This window comes from Hevea brasiliensis, chromosome 6, assembly GCF_030052815.1.
Source record: "Hevea brasiliensis isolate MT/VB/25A 57/8 chromosome 6, ASM3005281v1, whole genome shotgun sequence".
In the NCBI taxonomy this organism is placed as follows: Eukaryota; Viridiplantae; Streptophyta; class Magnoliopsida; order Malpighiales; family Euphorbiaceae; genus Hevea; species Hevea brasiliensis.
In genome coordinates this window covers 98549128-98565532 of record NC_079498.1, presented here as the reverse complement: position 1 = coordinate 98565532, position 16405 = coordinate 98549128, and the positions used below count along the sequence as shown (strand labels likewise).

Sequence of the window (16405 nt, the reverse complement as noted above, 5' to 3'; positions counted from 1 at the left end):
CATCAATTTTCGAGAATTTAACCCAAAATTGTTTAGAATAGAGAAAGAGAATCCATATAGCCGATTCCAAATTCTTAGGATAAAAGCTTAATTGAGTTAAATTAAGTGTATATATATATATATATAGGGAGTCCAAAGCGCGTGAGAGAGTCCTTTCTTATAGATCTCATGAAAAAACACGCACCACATCTAACCAAAAATCTTAAGGTAATGGATTTATGGATCATTTTCACTTATATGTCTCTCACTTGTCCCATCTTCCTTTTATGTGAGAATTTCACATTTGCATATTCCAAATAATATATATATATACATCAAAGTGGATTTAAAGAAGAGTACTATAAAGAGTATGTATATATTGCAGACCAAACTGATTCATAAAATAACAAACAAATATATAAATAATTAAACAAATGAAGTGAGGAAAAAATTTTACCTTTTTCTTTGGAGGTTTCAAATAACTATTAACACAAAAACCTATGGCTACAAAAGTTGGAAACGAATTCTTGTGGGACGTTCTTATATAATTACCAACTATTAGAAACTGATGGTTGAGTGTCAATTGATGAATTACCAATGGTACCAAAACTTGACCATGTTGAAGAAGCAGCTTCAGCAAATTTAGTTTCTTCCCAATGTATTTGGGCAGCATCCAAATCTTGTTGACAAAACCAGATCGCCTCCAACTCCATTGTCACCTGTTTCATTGTAGGTCGTTTCTTTCCCTGAAAATTCAAGCATCTTTTTGCAAGGTTAGCAACAACCATGACTTCTTCTTTCACGCAATGCTCCATGATTCGAGGGTCAAGCATCTCCAAGAGTTTATCATTTTCCATCATATGAATAAAATGTGAGGCTAAACCAACGATTTCTTGAGACATCGCAGAATAAATTGGTTCTTGGCCGGTCAGAAGCTCAACAAGCACTACTCCAAAGCTATAAACATCACTTTTCTCTGTAAATTTGCTTGTCTGAAAATATTGCGGATCCAAGTATCCAAAGGTGCCCTGTACATTGGTGGTAAGGTGAGTCTGGCCAAGGGCAATGGATCTTGAAATTCCAAAATCTGATACTTTTGCCCCGTACTTTTCATCTAAGAGTATGTTTTTGGACTTAATGTCCCGATGAAAAATTGGCACAGCAGCTGCAGAATGCAAATAAGAAAGAGCTCCTGAAATTTCTATGGCAATTTGTAAACGCATTTCCCAAGATAATTGAAATTCCTCATTTGGGTCATTAAGATACCTATGAAGGGTTCCGTTGGAGATGAATTCATAGACAAGCAGTGGAACCTCTGTCTCCAAGCAACATCCAAGTAGTTTTACCACGTTCCTGTGATTAATTTGTGATAAAATGACAACCTCATTAATGAATTGTTCAAGTTCAGCTTCATTTGCTATCCTGGATTTTTTAACTGCAACAATTCTTCCATCCACCAACATTCCTTTATAAACAATACCTTGGCCACCTTGACCTAAAATTCTATTCACATTAAAGTGATCAGTAGCCTTTTCCAACTCTTTTAAACTGAATATTTTGGCGTTATCAACATTGCCTTGACCTGAACATGTTTGTTGCTGTAACATTCTCTTGAAGAACTTTTCCCTCTGCCTAATGTTTTTTCTTTTCTTTATAGACTTGTGTAACCACCGTGTGCCAAGTGCAACCACAAGCAATACTAGAACTCCACCAAAAACACCTAAAATGCCAAACTCTTCACTGTCAATAATAATTATCTTACTTTTTTTTTAGATGGGTTTATTTGTTTCATAAATAAATTTTGTTTAGGAAGAAAAAACTTCATATCTTATTGAACAAAATAAAAAATGAAGAATTAAAAAATAAAAATAAAAATGAAGGTTTCCCAAACTAAAGAAGACGTACAAAACTACTCCACCAAAGATTAACTTGCATATTTATATATAGTATAAAGCTTCATAATCCACCATATTTCAATTGCATAGAATTAATTTGGGCAAGAAGAGACTTACCAAAAATGATAGTCGAAGTCATATTGACCACACATTTATATGATCCTGGAGTATTCACACATTTTGTAGTCCATTGGCACGAACTATAAGTTGGGTCATTGCATTCATCAATATCTAAGTAGAATAGAAATTTATTTGCACATAATAAGTACAATTTGTCAAGTCATGTGTAAAACTATAAATATATAAATCAAACCATTCATAATTGAATACAAATGTTGAACCAAATAAATGATCTCTCTTGTTTGGTTCACCTCTCTCTCTCTCTCTCTCTTTTGTTTTTTAGGAACAATTTCGGCATTCAACCGTGCACTCCATTTATCTCTAGAGAAAAAGAAAAGGTCTATTGGAAACAAAAGGCAATTATATTTAAATATTCTAATTTTCAATTATATATCCAAACCTTCAAAATTGAATATAATTATAGCGAAAATCTCAAAATCAATTTGAAGATTTTGAAAATTGTCCATTAGAATACTAACTGATAACAAAAGGAAGCCGAAAACTATTGTATAGTCAATGCATGTTGTGAATAATAGAATAAATCCTAAGATTTTGAGGTTACTCCTAAACTTAAATGTTAGGATATGTGACCAAAATTAAAACATTTAGATATAATTGCTCCGTTGGGCCTTTTCTATTCAATTAGTAAAAAAAAAAAAAAAACAGCATAATAAGATAACTAAAAATAACACAATACAATTTTGTTTTGGGAGGTAGAATTTTCACCTGTGCATCCAAGGTAAGGATTGCCCTCATAGCCATTCTTGCAGGAACATAGGAATCCTGTCTCATAGAAAGAAATGTAGCTTTTATTGCAATTTGCGGTTTCAAAGTCATCATATTTCCATATTTTGGAATTGATTCTCCAAGTTAGCTGCATCCCAGCCTGAAGAGGGGAATGCTTTTCTTCCTTGGAAACCCATGCTGATCCGTCGGCTAGAAAGGTCAACTTGCAACTATCATTGCTTTGATTACCATCTATAGCTTGTAAACTTGCGTTGAAAAACTGAAGGAATGAAGGTATTGTGGCCTGACAGCAATTGTAACCACTACAATACTTCTGGATCCAATGGACATCAGAATATGTAGTCATGAATTTAGGAATCATTTCTTGCCAATCAACATCATTCTGGGCATGGCAGGTTGAGTCGCACCCAACGAGATGAGGCGTATTAGGGGTCAATAAAGCACGGGTATTGCAACCTATTGCAATCATTAAGTTCGCATCAGACAAGAAGAAATAACTTCCTGTCAAATTCACAGGCAAAGAACTTACTGTCAAATTCGCAGGCAAAAAACTTCCTATCGAATTCACAGGCAAACCCTCATCTCTGCTGTGGCAATTGGAGGTTATTATTGGACTCCTGACTCTAGCTGTGCCGCCTTGAAAATCAATACCGAGCAACTCCGTCTGGATGCGACTTAAAATTGCTGTAGGAGGATAGCTGGTGGTGTTACACTCAACCTCAAACCATTCATCCATATAACAATCCTTACCCATTCCAAAAGGGTATGGAATGCTAATATTTCCGCAACGGTCTGCGCAGTTAGGCTTCGCCATCGGCGCCGTTGCTATTGCCAACCGAATAGTTAGCAGTAGTACAAAAGTGAAATTGATCAGAGGCCTTGCCATTCTTGCTCTTTCTTGGTGTTTTTCTTGAAAGCTTTTGAGTTCAAGTGAAAGCTAATTGAGATCATAAATCGAGATTTTTCTTTGCACCTTCTTGTTTGATGTGCGAAAGACAAACGAAAACTTCTTTAAGCAGGCGGCATGCATGAACATCTACAGTCAACTCTCCATTCAGAGTCTAAATATGACTTTTATCTGCGCAAGAAAAATTCCATTCTCAAGTTTTCCAGGCATTCCCATTCGCAGTCAAATTCAATTGGCATATTTTTCCTTTCCCTGTTTGGCATTGAAATTTCCAATCTCCAATTTTTTTTAAGATGAATAATTGTTCCTTAAGGCTAACAAAATATAATATGATTTATCTTAATCCATGAGTTTCAATTTAATGATATTTTGAAAATTATTTTTAAGTTTTTGTCCCAGTCAACTAGAAATTTTTTAATTAAATTTAAATAAGCCCAGCTTTTGGTAAAAGAATTAAAATAATAATTTCTCTAATTAAAAAAAATAAAAATTGAAAAACATCACCTATATTCAAAAACACAAAATCCAACGGTTCAACAACATCAAACTGAAAAATATCAACCCAGAATATGATAAACATGTCAACACAAACTCAGAAATCAAAAGCCAAAACACAAACCCAGAACAAGCATTCAATTTCCAGCACTCTCTCTATTGTTTTCATGTACTTCCCTTCCTCAAAAATCTCAGTCCCTTGATTTTGATTATTATCCCTAAACAGCAGCTTGACGAGGATTGGATCTGCTCTGGTGACAGTCGAGGTTGATTCCGAAGTGGAGAAGCGGGTGTGGAAGGGAGGAGCGGTAGCGAACACCGAAGGGGTAGTGGTTTACTCTGCATACAACCCTTTTTTTTTTTATTCTTTATATATATATATATATATATATATATATATATATATATATAACTTTTTTAAAAAAAATTTAAAATTAATTAAAAAAAGCATGTTAAATATTCATAAATTAAATTTAATTATAAGATATTAATATTATACTTTAATTTTTAATAATATTTTATTATTTAATTTTTATATATTGATTAAAAAAAATATCCGCCACCGCCTGCATTTGTTCCGGCGAGAGGTGTTGCAACCGGTTACAAGCCGTTGAACCATCAAAAAATCGACCCACTGCAACAAGTCACAACTGGGTCGCACCACGAGAGCTGTTTATTTGTTAAAAACAGTTTTCTATTTTTTATTTTTAATTTCTAAAAGAATTATAATTCTTATTTTTTTATGAAAAAATAAAAAAATGCAAAATGGTATTCACTTATAAATAATTGAAAGTGATTTTTTAATTAAAAAATAAAAAAATTATTCATATCTTATTATAATTTAAAAAATAAATCTTTGTAAAAATATATTTAAAATTTTATTTAATTTTAATTTTTATTATTATAAATGAATATTTTTTAAATAATTATTTAATTTTAACAATTAAAAAATTATAATGTAATATTAGTTATAAAAAATTATGGTTTTCCATTTAAAAAACAAAATTTTTGTTATAAAAAAAATATAAAAACAACTTAAAATTGTTTTCCAAATTTTAGTTAAATATTGAAAAATTAATTTTCCAATTTTTTATTTTAAAAACTAAAACATATGAAAACAAAACTCAATTTTTTTAGAAATTTTTTTCAAAAATTACTCTAATTTTCCATAAGTGAACCGATATTCTGTTTCTCTTGCTTTTCCTACTCAGGAACAAAAGCAGCAATAACAACCGCAAAGGCAATAGCAAACAAGTTCAAGACAGAGAAAGCAAGAGGCTGGGAAGGGAACAGAAGGAATTTTGGATGAGAAATCGAAAAGAAACCGAATTGTGAGATGGGTTTCTGGATTTTTGTTGTTTATTTTTTTATTTTTTTTAAATAATAAATAAATTTTAATATTTAAAAATATAAAATTAGTATTTTATTATTAAAAAATTTGAAAAAATATTTTTTTCCCTAAAAACTGATTTATTTAGACTTAATAAAAAAGTTTAAATTAATTTAGACAAAAATTTAAAATTTGATTTATTTAGACATGGCTAAAAGTTGATGCTCAAAATATTGAACTTTCCTCCAAATAAATTTAATCCTTATGTTTTGCATAAATGGTCTATAATAATTGCCTCTATATAAATTTTTTATTTAAATTTAAGTAAATCATAATTTAGTACTTAACATTTTAGTAAAATTTATAAATTAATTTTTTTATATATTTTTAAAACTCACTTATTTAGTCCTTAATATTTTAATAAACTTATATATTAATTTTTGTCATTAGAATCACAGTTAAATCATTATTAATTTTAGCAAGTATGATTAAAACATCTGAAATAATTTAGCCATTAAAATTTAATAAAACCTATAAATTAGTACATGTGGTTTAGTGAAACATATAGGTTAGTCCCTGAACTTTTAAAACCCATCTATTTAGTCATTCATATTAAAAAAAAACTACAAATTAGTCCCTTCGTCCAATTTCTCTTCTAAATTATTATTAATTTAAAAAAAATCAAAATGCCCTTCTTTAATGAATTTCAATAGGAAACGAGATAGTTCTTGAAATTTTGATTTATTAACAAAATAGTTCCTAATATGGTAAAATTAAAAATTTAAATTATTTTACATTTTAATTTTACAAATTAAAAATTTATAAATTACATGTTAAATTTTTTAACATAATTAATAGTTAATTTTATAAAATAACTATTAATTACAAAATTAACAATTAATTGATAGGGTGAAATTTTACAAAATTAACTTTTAAATTGTATTTATATTTTATAATATATTGTTAAAATGTAAGGATGAATTTTTAATTAACAAAAATACAAGGATATTAAAGTAATTAATTCATATATTAATACTTAACTCAACTCAACTCAACAAAATCTTTATCCCAAAAATTTGGAATTGCTTATATAGATTCTCTTTCTCCACTCTAAACAAATTTGGATTAAATCCTCAGAAATGTATAATACTTCTAGGTCATATTATACTACTCTCCTCCAAGTCAGTTTAGTTCTACCTCTTCTTTTATTTCTATTCTCTAACCCAATGTGCTCTACTTGTCTAACTGGAGCCTCCATATGTCTACGCTTCACATAACTAAACTACCTCAATCTGCCTTCTTTCAATTTATCCTCAATTGGCACCACTCTTACTTTTTCTCTAATACTCTCATTATGAACTTTATCTAGTTTAGTATGGTCACTCATCTACCTTAACATTCTCATCTCCGCAACTCTTATCTTAGATACATATGACTCATTTATTGCCCAACACTCACTACCATATAACATGGCCGGTCGTATGGCTGTCCGGTAAAATTTTCCTTTCAACTTATTGGGAATCTTGTGATCACATAAAACTCTCGTGGCACGTTTCCACTTCAATCATCTGGCTTTAATCCTATTACTAATATCCTCCTCACATCCTTCATCTACTGGAAGGATTGTGTTAAGATATCTAAAGTGATTACTTTGGGACAATACCACTCCATCCAAAGTAACTCCTCCTTCCCTATCACCAGTTCAGCCTTCACTGAACTTGCAATGCATGTATTCTATCTTCATTCTACTTAACTTAAAGCCCTTTGACTCTAGAGTATTTCTCCAAAACTCTAGCTTTCTATTAACTTATTCTCGCGTCTCATCTATGAGAACTATATCATCCGCAAACATCATGCATCAAGGGATACTCTCTTGTATATATTTAGTCAATTCATCTAGAACTAATGTAAAAAGGTAAGAGCTTACAGCTAAACCTGGGTGTAATCCAATTGAGATAGAAAAATTTCTTATATCCCCTCCCACTGTGCACACAATAGTAGTTACTCCTTTACACATATCTTTCAACAATTGTATGTACTTAATAGATACTCTCTTTTGTTCTAACACTCTCCATAGACATCTCTAGGAATACTATAATAAGTTTTCCCCAAATCAATAAAAACCATATGCAGATCTTTCTTCACATCTCTATATTTCTCCATCAAGCTTTTAATGAGAAAGATTGCTTTCATAGTTGAACAACCGGGTATGAAGCCAAATTGATTGGGAGAGATAGAAGTGTCATGACGTAGTCGATGTTCTGCAACTCTCTCCCACAACTTCATAGTATAGCTTATGAGTTTAAATTCCCTATAGTTTGAGCAACTCTGTATATCTTCCTTATTTTTAAAAATAGGTAGTAAAATACTCATCCTCCATTCATCGGGTATTTTCTTTGAGTTTAGAATCTTATTAAATAATTTAGTTAACCATGCCACTCCTATATCTCCCAAACACTTTCACACTTCAATTGGTATTCTATCAGGTCTAGAGGCTTTATCTGCTTTCATTCTCTTAAGTGTTTTCTTTACTTCTGTGGATCTAATCCTTCTAGTATAATTCACATTTTTTTCTATTTCTCTGTAGTCTATATTCACACTATTACCACTTTAACTATTATTAAAGAGATCATCAAAATAATTTCTCTATCTTTCTTTAATGTCCTCATCTTTCACCAACACTTTTTCTCCTTTATTCTTAATGCACCTAACTTGATTGAGATCTTGACATTTCTTTTCTCTCCTCCTTACTAATCTATAAATATATTTCTCCCCTTCTTTAGTTTCAAGTTTCTCATATAACTTTTCAAAGGCCTACGCTCTTGCTTGACTAACTGCCGTTTTTGCCTCATTCTTTGCTATCTTGTACTGTTCATATGCTTCATTATTATCACACTTAGGTAATTTTTTATACCATTCTCTCTTGCTATTCACTACCTTTTGTACTTCTTCATTCCACCACCATCTCTCTTTTGAGGGTGGTTCATGTCCTCTAAACTCTCGAAGTACTTTTCTAGCTACTTCTCTAATCTTTGATGCAATTTGTATCTACATACCATTGGCCTCCACATTCAGCTTCCATGTTTTGAACTCGAGAAGCTCATTTTTGAACTTCATTTGCTTTACTCCTTTGAACTCTCATCACTTTGTTAGAGCTATAATATTTCTTTTAGCTTTATTTGAATTGTTCCTAAACTTGACATCTAAGGCCATCAATCGATGTTGACTTGTTAAAGCCTCTCCCAGAATAACCTTGCAATCCTTGCATGGAGCTCTATTTGTCTTCCTGGTTAAGAGGAGGTCAATTTGGCTTATATGTTGCCCACTTTTAAAAGTCACTAAATGTAACTCTCTTTTTATAAAGTAGGTATTTTCTAGTATTAAGTCGTATTCTATAGCAAAATCTAGGATGCTTTTATAGCAAAATCTAGGATGCTTTTTTCCTCCTCATTTTAACTACCAAAATCAAAACCTCTATGAACATTCTCATAACCTTGCCTATCACTTCCTACATGTCTATTCAAATCTCCATCGATGAAAATATTCTCTTCAATCAGTATGCTTTGCATTAGATCATCCATATCTTCGCAAAATCTTTGTTTACTCTCACTATTTAGTCTTATTTGTGGAGCATAAACATTAACTACATTTATTGTTTCTCCTTCTAGTACTAGCTTTACTAGTATAATTCTATCTCCTACTCTTTTCACAGCTATTACGGCATTTTTCAATGTCCTGTCTATGGTTATGCCCAGTCCGTTCTTATTTCTCTCCTTTTCGGTAAACCACAGTTTATATCCTGAATTACCCACTTTCTTACTTTTCTCTCGTACCCATTTAGTCTCCTGAATGCAAGCAATATTCATCCTTCTCCTTTCCAAGGTATCCACAAGCTCCATTAATTTTCCTGTAAGTGATCCAAGATTCTAAGTACCGACCCTGATTCTTCTCCTATCTTGTTCTTTCCTAATTGATCTCCTTCTATGATACCTTCTATTGTTCTCTATGCCTATCTTGTGTTCTGTTCCACTATCTATTCTACTATCTTTCCTATGGACTAACTTCTTTACCCACACCCGTCCATGATGTGGGAACCCTTGCTCATTTAACACCACACTCGGGCACCGATACGGCGCGTCGCTTTCGATGAACGCCCTACACCCTTGCATATTTCTCACTACACCCGAGCTCCAATATAGCACGTCGTAAGTAGAGGAAACCCCAACGTTTATGTTATAAGAATCCATATCATGAGGTATAGCGAAATTTTACGCTAGTTGTCACCTACCGCAACCTTTCTCTTTTATCCGGGTTTGGAACCGGCTAAGAATAAACTACTTAGTTGGAGTTAATTCATATATTAATAATTATAACAATTTACAAATTAATTCTTATATGTTTATAAATTATAAAAATATAAAGTCTTATTTATAACTAGTTATAATATTTAGAGATATTTTATAAAACATATAAGTGATTCCGTAATTAATTAAATTTTTTAAAAATTTTAAAATAATTAATTTATATTTTTAAAAATTATAATTTGTAAAAATTAATTTATAAATTTTATTAAAATTTAAATACTAAATTATTTTAGACGAGACTTACTCCCCCTACCCATCTCCATTATTATTCTATAAGATTGAGGAAAGGCCCCAATGCATAGAAATTAGAGTTTATAAAATAAGAAAAAAAAAACATTGTAATATATGAGGTTGACAAGTAAGACTTAATTTGTAGAAGTGAAATCATTCTGAATTTTATTATTGACTTGGCCTTACTTATTTATAATTTTCATCCACTTTTGTCATTTTAGTTTCTTATTTATTTTAATTTTAAAACCTATTTTTTCAACATATTGACTTGACCTTAATTACTTGTAGTTTTGCTGGATGATGACGTTTGTGCTGATGGTATGCATAAATTCAGATTTAATTCAGATTTTTTTTTTTTTTAATAAAAAAGCGTGGTGAATTCAGTTTTCCCTCGCTCCCTAAGGTTTAAGAGAGAAAATTTTCTCTCGCTTAGGTCTCAGTTCAGGTTCTCTTCGGAAAAGCCGAAGTCGTCTTTGGTGGGTTTCCTTGCCCTTCGGGGTTGAGGGAACCCTTCCCTGGCTAGAGTATAAGCTTGGCTCCCTCCCTATTCTCTAGTTGTGGGTGTAGATATCCTTTTGATTTGGGTGATTTTGCAGATTTTGTGCTTATTTAAGGAGGGATTTTTGTTTCTTTGATCTGTGTTTGCTGTGGTGTGATAGCTTTGGTGCGGGCCTTCGGATTGGGGTGGATTAATGGAAGACGATACCGAGGATTAAGAGCCGGCGTCAAAAAAAAAACAAGCAACTCGCTAGAGCTTCATGGTTAAAAAGCCATGACCTCTGTTTTCCTCTTTCCCAAGTCGAAGGTGATAGAAGTTCAGTGGCTTTTATAGAGATGATAGGGGTTTCTTCTTGGCCTGCTTATTTTTCAAGCTTTGCATGGGTTAGCAAGTTCTTAAAGAGGCGGCGTTGAGCAAGCTTCTTGGCTTTCTGCTTGAGTGTAGAGCTAAGTCTTTGATGAGGAAGGGTCTTGGGCTTCTTTTGCTAGGCCTGTACTTTGGGTTGGTTCTTCTATTGTAAAATCAGGCTTCAATTATATTTGTATTGTACTTGCTTGGGCTTTTATGCAATGACAAAATTGCAGATAAAAAAAAAATTCAGATTTTTATTTTATTTATTCTTTAATTTGACAAGACACATTAATTGATTAATTACTGACTTATAAAAAAAATATAAATCACACAAAAATAAAATATTTTAATTAATCATTCGCTTTGTACTTAACTTATAATTTTTTAAAATAAAATTAATTTTATATTTTAACCATTAAAATTTAATTTTTAGGGACAATGTGATTTGCAACTGAAATTTTATTGTTAATAAAATTAATTTTTTAATTCCTCACTAATATTTTAACAACAAATTATAATCATCAACAGTAAATTCATTATTAACTTATATTATTAGCAGTGAATTTATAAATTCATCATTAAAATTCAATATTTTTTAGTGAATTATATATATTTTATATTATATTTTTATGTGCTATAATTTTATTTTATATAAAAATTTTTAATTTTGATATTAAATTGAATCTTGAAAGTATATACACTTTGGTCTATTTATGCATAAATTCACTGCATATATAAGACATCATGCCCTTATTGATTCCTATTTGATAAATAAAAAGTGATAAATTGTCAAAAATGTGAAAATTTAGGAATTTTTAATTTTTTTTGGTAAGTGGAATTTTTAAATATTAAAAAAAAAAAGCCCACTATACATATTATTGCAAACACATAATCAGGACCTCGTTATTCAGTGGTTTGCTTGGGCATCAATCGTGTTAAATAACTTTGTATTGTTGATTTTTTATTAAAAAATATTTTTTAATATATTTAAAAAAACTAATTTTAAATATATAAATAAAATATTTTTTATTTTTATTTTAAAAGGTGAAAAAATTACTTTTTAACAGCCAACCAAATTGCTACCTTAATTTCATTTCACCTTCTAGATAGACACATAACTACAGTTGAAAATGACTGTTAGAATTTTTATTTTGCAAAGGAAAGACTAATTATTAAAAGAGTATTTTCTCATATTGATTTGTTGTATTTTGAATAAATAATCATAAAATACTCTTCAGTATAGTTTGTATTTAGAGACTAAATATACATATAATGCTTGTTCAAAAAGGCAAGAATGGGGGAGATGATATCCATAATTTCACCAGGATATGAAATTTTAATGGTTTTTTTTTTCTTTTTAATGGACGTGAAGCTAGCTTTAGAGATTCTTTTAGTTTTGGGAATTCATTACTTTATTTTTATTAGCAAATAAATTTTATTAACAAATTAATATAGTAAATCCAATTGAAAATATGTACAGAGACCATCAAATAAAGTTAGTAGAAAATGACATGTAATCTGCAAAAACTTCAAGAACATCAGCGAGGCAGTTGCACTTGGAGAGCTCATCTACGTAAATTATTAAGAGATCGACTTCTTTCTGAAGTCCTTTATGCAGATCTTTTGCAGAGTTTATTTATCAGACAAGTTGCACTTATCACCTTTCTAGTTGTGGAATCAGAATATGAAGGTATAAAATCTTTCTTAACGAGCCACAGTAGGCAAGCCATTGATGGATAAAAGCCATGCAATTCTGCAGGTCAAATCCTTCAGCTAAATATTAAAACAGAACCAATCCATTTCCAGAAAAATCAAAGTTACCTGTCCATAGGAAATCATTATCAACTTCCTGGGACCTTTTGGTCAAGGACGCAGGCCATCATATACTAATTTTATTGTATTCTCTTTCTTAATGCTTATAAAAAGAATTAAAACAGTCACGCTTATATCTTTAAACATTTGTTTGATTGCACTAAAAAAGAAATAGTTTGCACTTATAAAAGGAAATTAGTATTACCAAAAATAAAAAAATTGGAATACATATCAAAGTTCCAAATTCAGGCGGCAGAATGCAGCACACACCTTACCTCAGGTTCTCCAACATTGAAAGGAATGCTGGGATGAGACATTATTCTTAATTACCAAGTAGTGCTAGAAACCGATGTTGAAGAAGATGCAGCAGCAACATCCTGAAGGTCTAATTCAGTTTCTTCCCAAATTTCTTCAACATATACATTTTCATGAGAATACCGAATCGTCTCCAACTCCAGTGTTGCTTGTTTCATTGTAGGCCGTTTCTTTCCATTAAGGTTTAGGCATCTCTTTGCAAGGTTAGCAACAGCCATGACTTCTTCTTTGATGGAATATTGCTCTATAATTTGAGGGTCGATTATCTCATAAAGTTTGTTATTTTCCATCATTTGAATAAAAATTGTTGCTAAACTAGTTACTTCTTCGGACTTTGCTGAGCAAATTGGCTCTTGTCCAGTCAACAGCTCAACAAGCACTACCCCAAAACTATAAACATCACTTTTCTCTGTAAATTGGCTTGTTTGAAAGTATTCTGGATCTAAGTACCCAAAAGTGCCTTGAACATTAGTTGTAAGGTGAGTTTGCCCAATTGCAATCGATCTTGAAATTCCAAAATCTGATACTTTTGCCTTATACTTTTCATCCAAGAGTATATTTTTTGACTTGATGTCCCGATGAAATATTGGTATAGGTGCTGCAGAGTGCAAATAGGAAAGTGCTCCTGAAATTTCTGTAGCAATTTGCAAACGAGTTGCCCATGATAATGGAAATTCCTCATCTTGTTCATGCAGATACCGAAAAAGTGTTCCATTAGAGACGAACTCATAGATAAGCAGAGGAACTTCTGCCTCCAAGCAACATCCAAGTAGCTTTACCACATTTCTGTGATTAATAAGTGATAAAATCACAACTTCATTAATGAAATGTTCAACTTTTGCTTCATCTACTATCTTGGATTTCTTAACTGCAACAATTCTTCCATCCGCCAACATTCCTTTGTAAACAGTACCCTGGCCACCTTGGCCTATAATTCTATTCACATTGAAGTGATCAGTTGCCTTTTCCAACTCTTTTAAGCTAAATATTTTGGCCTTCTCAACATTGCCTTCGCTTGAACTTATTTGTTGCTGTAACATTCTTTTGAAGAACTTTTCCCTCCTCCTGATGTTGTTTCTTTTCTTTACTGATTTATATAGACATCTTGCGCCAAGTATGAGTACAAACAATACTATAATGCCAGCGCAAAGACCTGAAAAAGCTCAATTTAATTAGAAATTAAAAAAACTGAGTTAATAAGCCTAATTTATTAATTATACTCAATAAACACGCATAAGTAAAGGGCTTATATCACACAAGCGATTTATTTTAAATATTACTTTTTTATATTTTATTGAACAAAATAAGAAAAAAAATAGAGGGTTCGTTTGCACATCATATGTATAACAAAGGGGAAAATTTTACCTAGACCTAATCTTGGACCCAATAAACAAACATGTGGCCCCTCTATGTAATATGCAAGATCCACCATATATAATGTATGTCGACTCTTAAATATATGATGGATCATATCCAAGCAAGAATATGGACTGCATAAGCAACAGAAGACTTACCAAAAATGATAATCCATTTTGCATCTGGTACACATTTGTAAGATCCACGAGTATTTACACATCTTAATATTCCTTGACACTGACCATATGTTGGATCTTTGCATTCATCAATATCTAATATAACAAACACAAAATGAAAACAACAGGTGAATATGCAAGCACAGCATCATTGTAGACGTTAGGTAAATTAGAACATACTAATACATATCAGAAAATTATAATTCAAATCATAAATGTGTGCTTGACAAAGCTGTTAGAAATTTCAAAGATTATACTCATGGTTAGCATTCAAGACCTAAATTGTTAAGGTTATTTTAATTAAATTCAATTTATCATATTTAAGGTCTCGTTTGGTTCAAACTCCCACTTTCCAAGGAGTAACTTATCCTGGGGAACTTAAAAAGTGAAGAAAGTGGCTTCTTTGACTTATCAAGAAGTTAAGACAAAATACCAATCAAACAAGCTAAATTTATTAATTTCCTGGGAGCTTGCAAAGCCACTTTCTTCACTTTCCAGGAAGTAACTTAATATGCATGAGATTCACATAATTTAAAGTAGCTGGTTCGGTTAAATATGATTTTTACCTGTGCATCTAAGGTAAGGATTGCCCTCATACCCATTCTTGCAAGAACAACGGAACACGGGCTCATTGAAAGAATTATCAGAGTAATTAAAGCAATTCACGGTTTCCCAGTCAACATCTTTCTTTCGGCTGGAGTTGATCATCCAATCTATCAGCATTGGAAACTGCACATATGGATCCTTGTTTCTCTGGAAAATGGTTCCTGATCCGCCTGCTATAAATGCCAACTTGCAACCACCTTTGTTTTGATTCCCTTCTTTATCCTGTAAAATTGGATTGAAAACCTGAACCAATGAAGGTATTATCGTTTGGCAGCAATTGTATCCACTACAATACTCCCGTAGCCAATTTCCATCGGAACCTTTTCTCATGATTTTAGGAAGCATTTCTCGCCAATCAACATCATTCTGCTCGCCAAGGCAGGTTGAATCGCAACCAACCAGTTGGGGCGAATTATAGGTGACTAAAGCACGAGTGTTGCAGCCTGTTGCAGTGAACACATTCTCGTCGGACAAAAGGAAAGGACTTCCGGTCAAATTCACAGGCATACCGTCTTCCCTGCCTGAACAATTGGAGGATATTATTGGACTTTCGACTTCAACTGCGCTGCTACCAAGATCAATACGGAACACTTCCATGTTGAAGCGACTTAATAATGGTCTAGGAGGATTGATTGTGTTGTCGCACTCAATCTCAAACCAGTCCTCCATATAACAATCCTTACCAATTCCAAATGGGTATGGAATGCTAATACTTCCGCAATGATCTGTGCAGTTGGGCTTCGCCATGGGTGCTGCTGCTATTGCCAACTGCATAGTTAGCAATATTGCCAAACTGAAATTGACCTGAGACACTAGTCTCATACCCATTTTTTGCTCCTTTTTGTTCTCTCTCTTGAATTCCAAAGAAGCTGATAACTGGCTTAAAACAAATTTGAGACTTCTGCTGGGGACAAACAGAGGAGGATTGAACCTCCACAAGTTGGAAGGACTTGGTCGAATAAATAATATTATTTAATTAAAACTCTTTTTTAAATACATAAACTCTATTCTAAAATCACTTAAATTGTTGAATTTTAATGTAATTATATATTAATAATGACTTTTTTTTTTATAAAAACGAAGAAAAAAATAAAATTCAAATCCAAATTAAACAAGGCAGTAGTATTATCGACAGCAGTACAACTGAAGATATTTCCTGTACTCCAAATTTTACCAGTCAATCTTTGCTAACTCGATGTTTAAAGGATAAGCTAAATCATAA

The 16405-nt window shown here is 31.8% G+C and overlaps 2 protein-coding genes across 3 annotated transcripts; both read right to left on the bottom strand.

The window, feature by feature from the left end:
- Positions 1-356: 356 nt before the first annotated feature.
- On the bottom strand, positions 357-4484 carry LOC131168773 (wall-associated receptor kinase-like 8). 2 transcript variants are annotated; one of them, XM_058148708.1, is made up of 4 exons: positions 4268-4484; positions 2721-3819; positions 1992-2105; positions 357-1699 (listed from the first exon to the last, which is right to left on the bottom strand). In XM_058148708.1, exons 2-4 carry the CDS (start codon positions 3625-3627, stop codon positions 528-530), a joined length of 2193 nt encoding a protein of 730 aa, XP_058004691.1. In that variant the 5' UTR covers positions 3628-3819; positions 4268-4484; the 3' UTR covers positions 357-527. The 2 variants fall into 2 exon arrangements, with proteins under 2 accessions (XP_058004691.1, XP_021691180.2); XM_021835488.2 differs by having other exon boundaries at positions 2721-4484.
- Positions 4485-12861: 8377 nt separating this feature from the next.
- On the bottom strand, positions 12862-16081 carry LOC131180852 (wall-associated receptor kinase-like 8). Its single transcript, XM_058148707.1, has 3 exons — positions 15144-16081; positions 14560-14673; positions 12862-14198 (listed from the first exon to the last, which is right to left on the bottom strand). Exons 1-3 carry the CDS (start codon positions 16009-16011, stop codon positions 13057-13059), a joined length of 2124 nt encoding a protein of 707 aa, XP_058004690.1. The 5' UTR covers positions 16012-16081; the 3' UTR covers positions 12862-13056.
- Between the last annotated feature and the right edge of the window lie 324 nt (positions 16082-16405).

Bases quoted from the DNA above. Each gene is read 5' to 3' on its own strand.
- LOC131168773 (XM_021835488.2), bottom strand. From the start codon at position 3,627: ATGGCAAGGCCTCTGATCAATTTCACTTTTGTACTACTGCTAACTATT. The intron at 2,106-2,720 runs GTGAAAATTCTA...TATTCTACTTAG, and splicing joins TCCTTACCTTGGATGCACAG to ATATTGATGAATGCAATGAC. The intron at 1,700-1,991 runs GTAAGTCTCTTC...TTGGCATTTTAG, and splicing joins GACTTCGACTATCATTTTTG to GTGTTTTTGGTGGAGTTCTA.
- LOC131180852 (XM_058148707.1), bottom strand. From the start codon at position 16,011: ATGGGTATGAGACTAGTGTCTCAGGTCAATTTCAGTTTGGCAATATTG. The intron at 14,674-15,143 runs GTAAAAATCATA...TTGTTATATTAG, and splicing joins TCCTTACCTTAGATGCACAG to ATATTGATGAATGCAAAGAT. The intron at 14,199-14,559 runs GTAAGTCTTCTG...GAGCTTTTTCAG, and splicing joins AAAATGGATTATCATTTTTG to GTCTTTGCGCTGGCATTATA.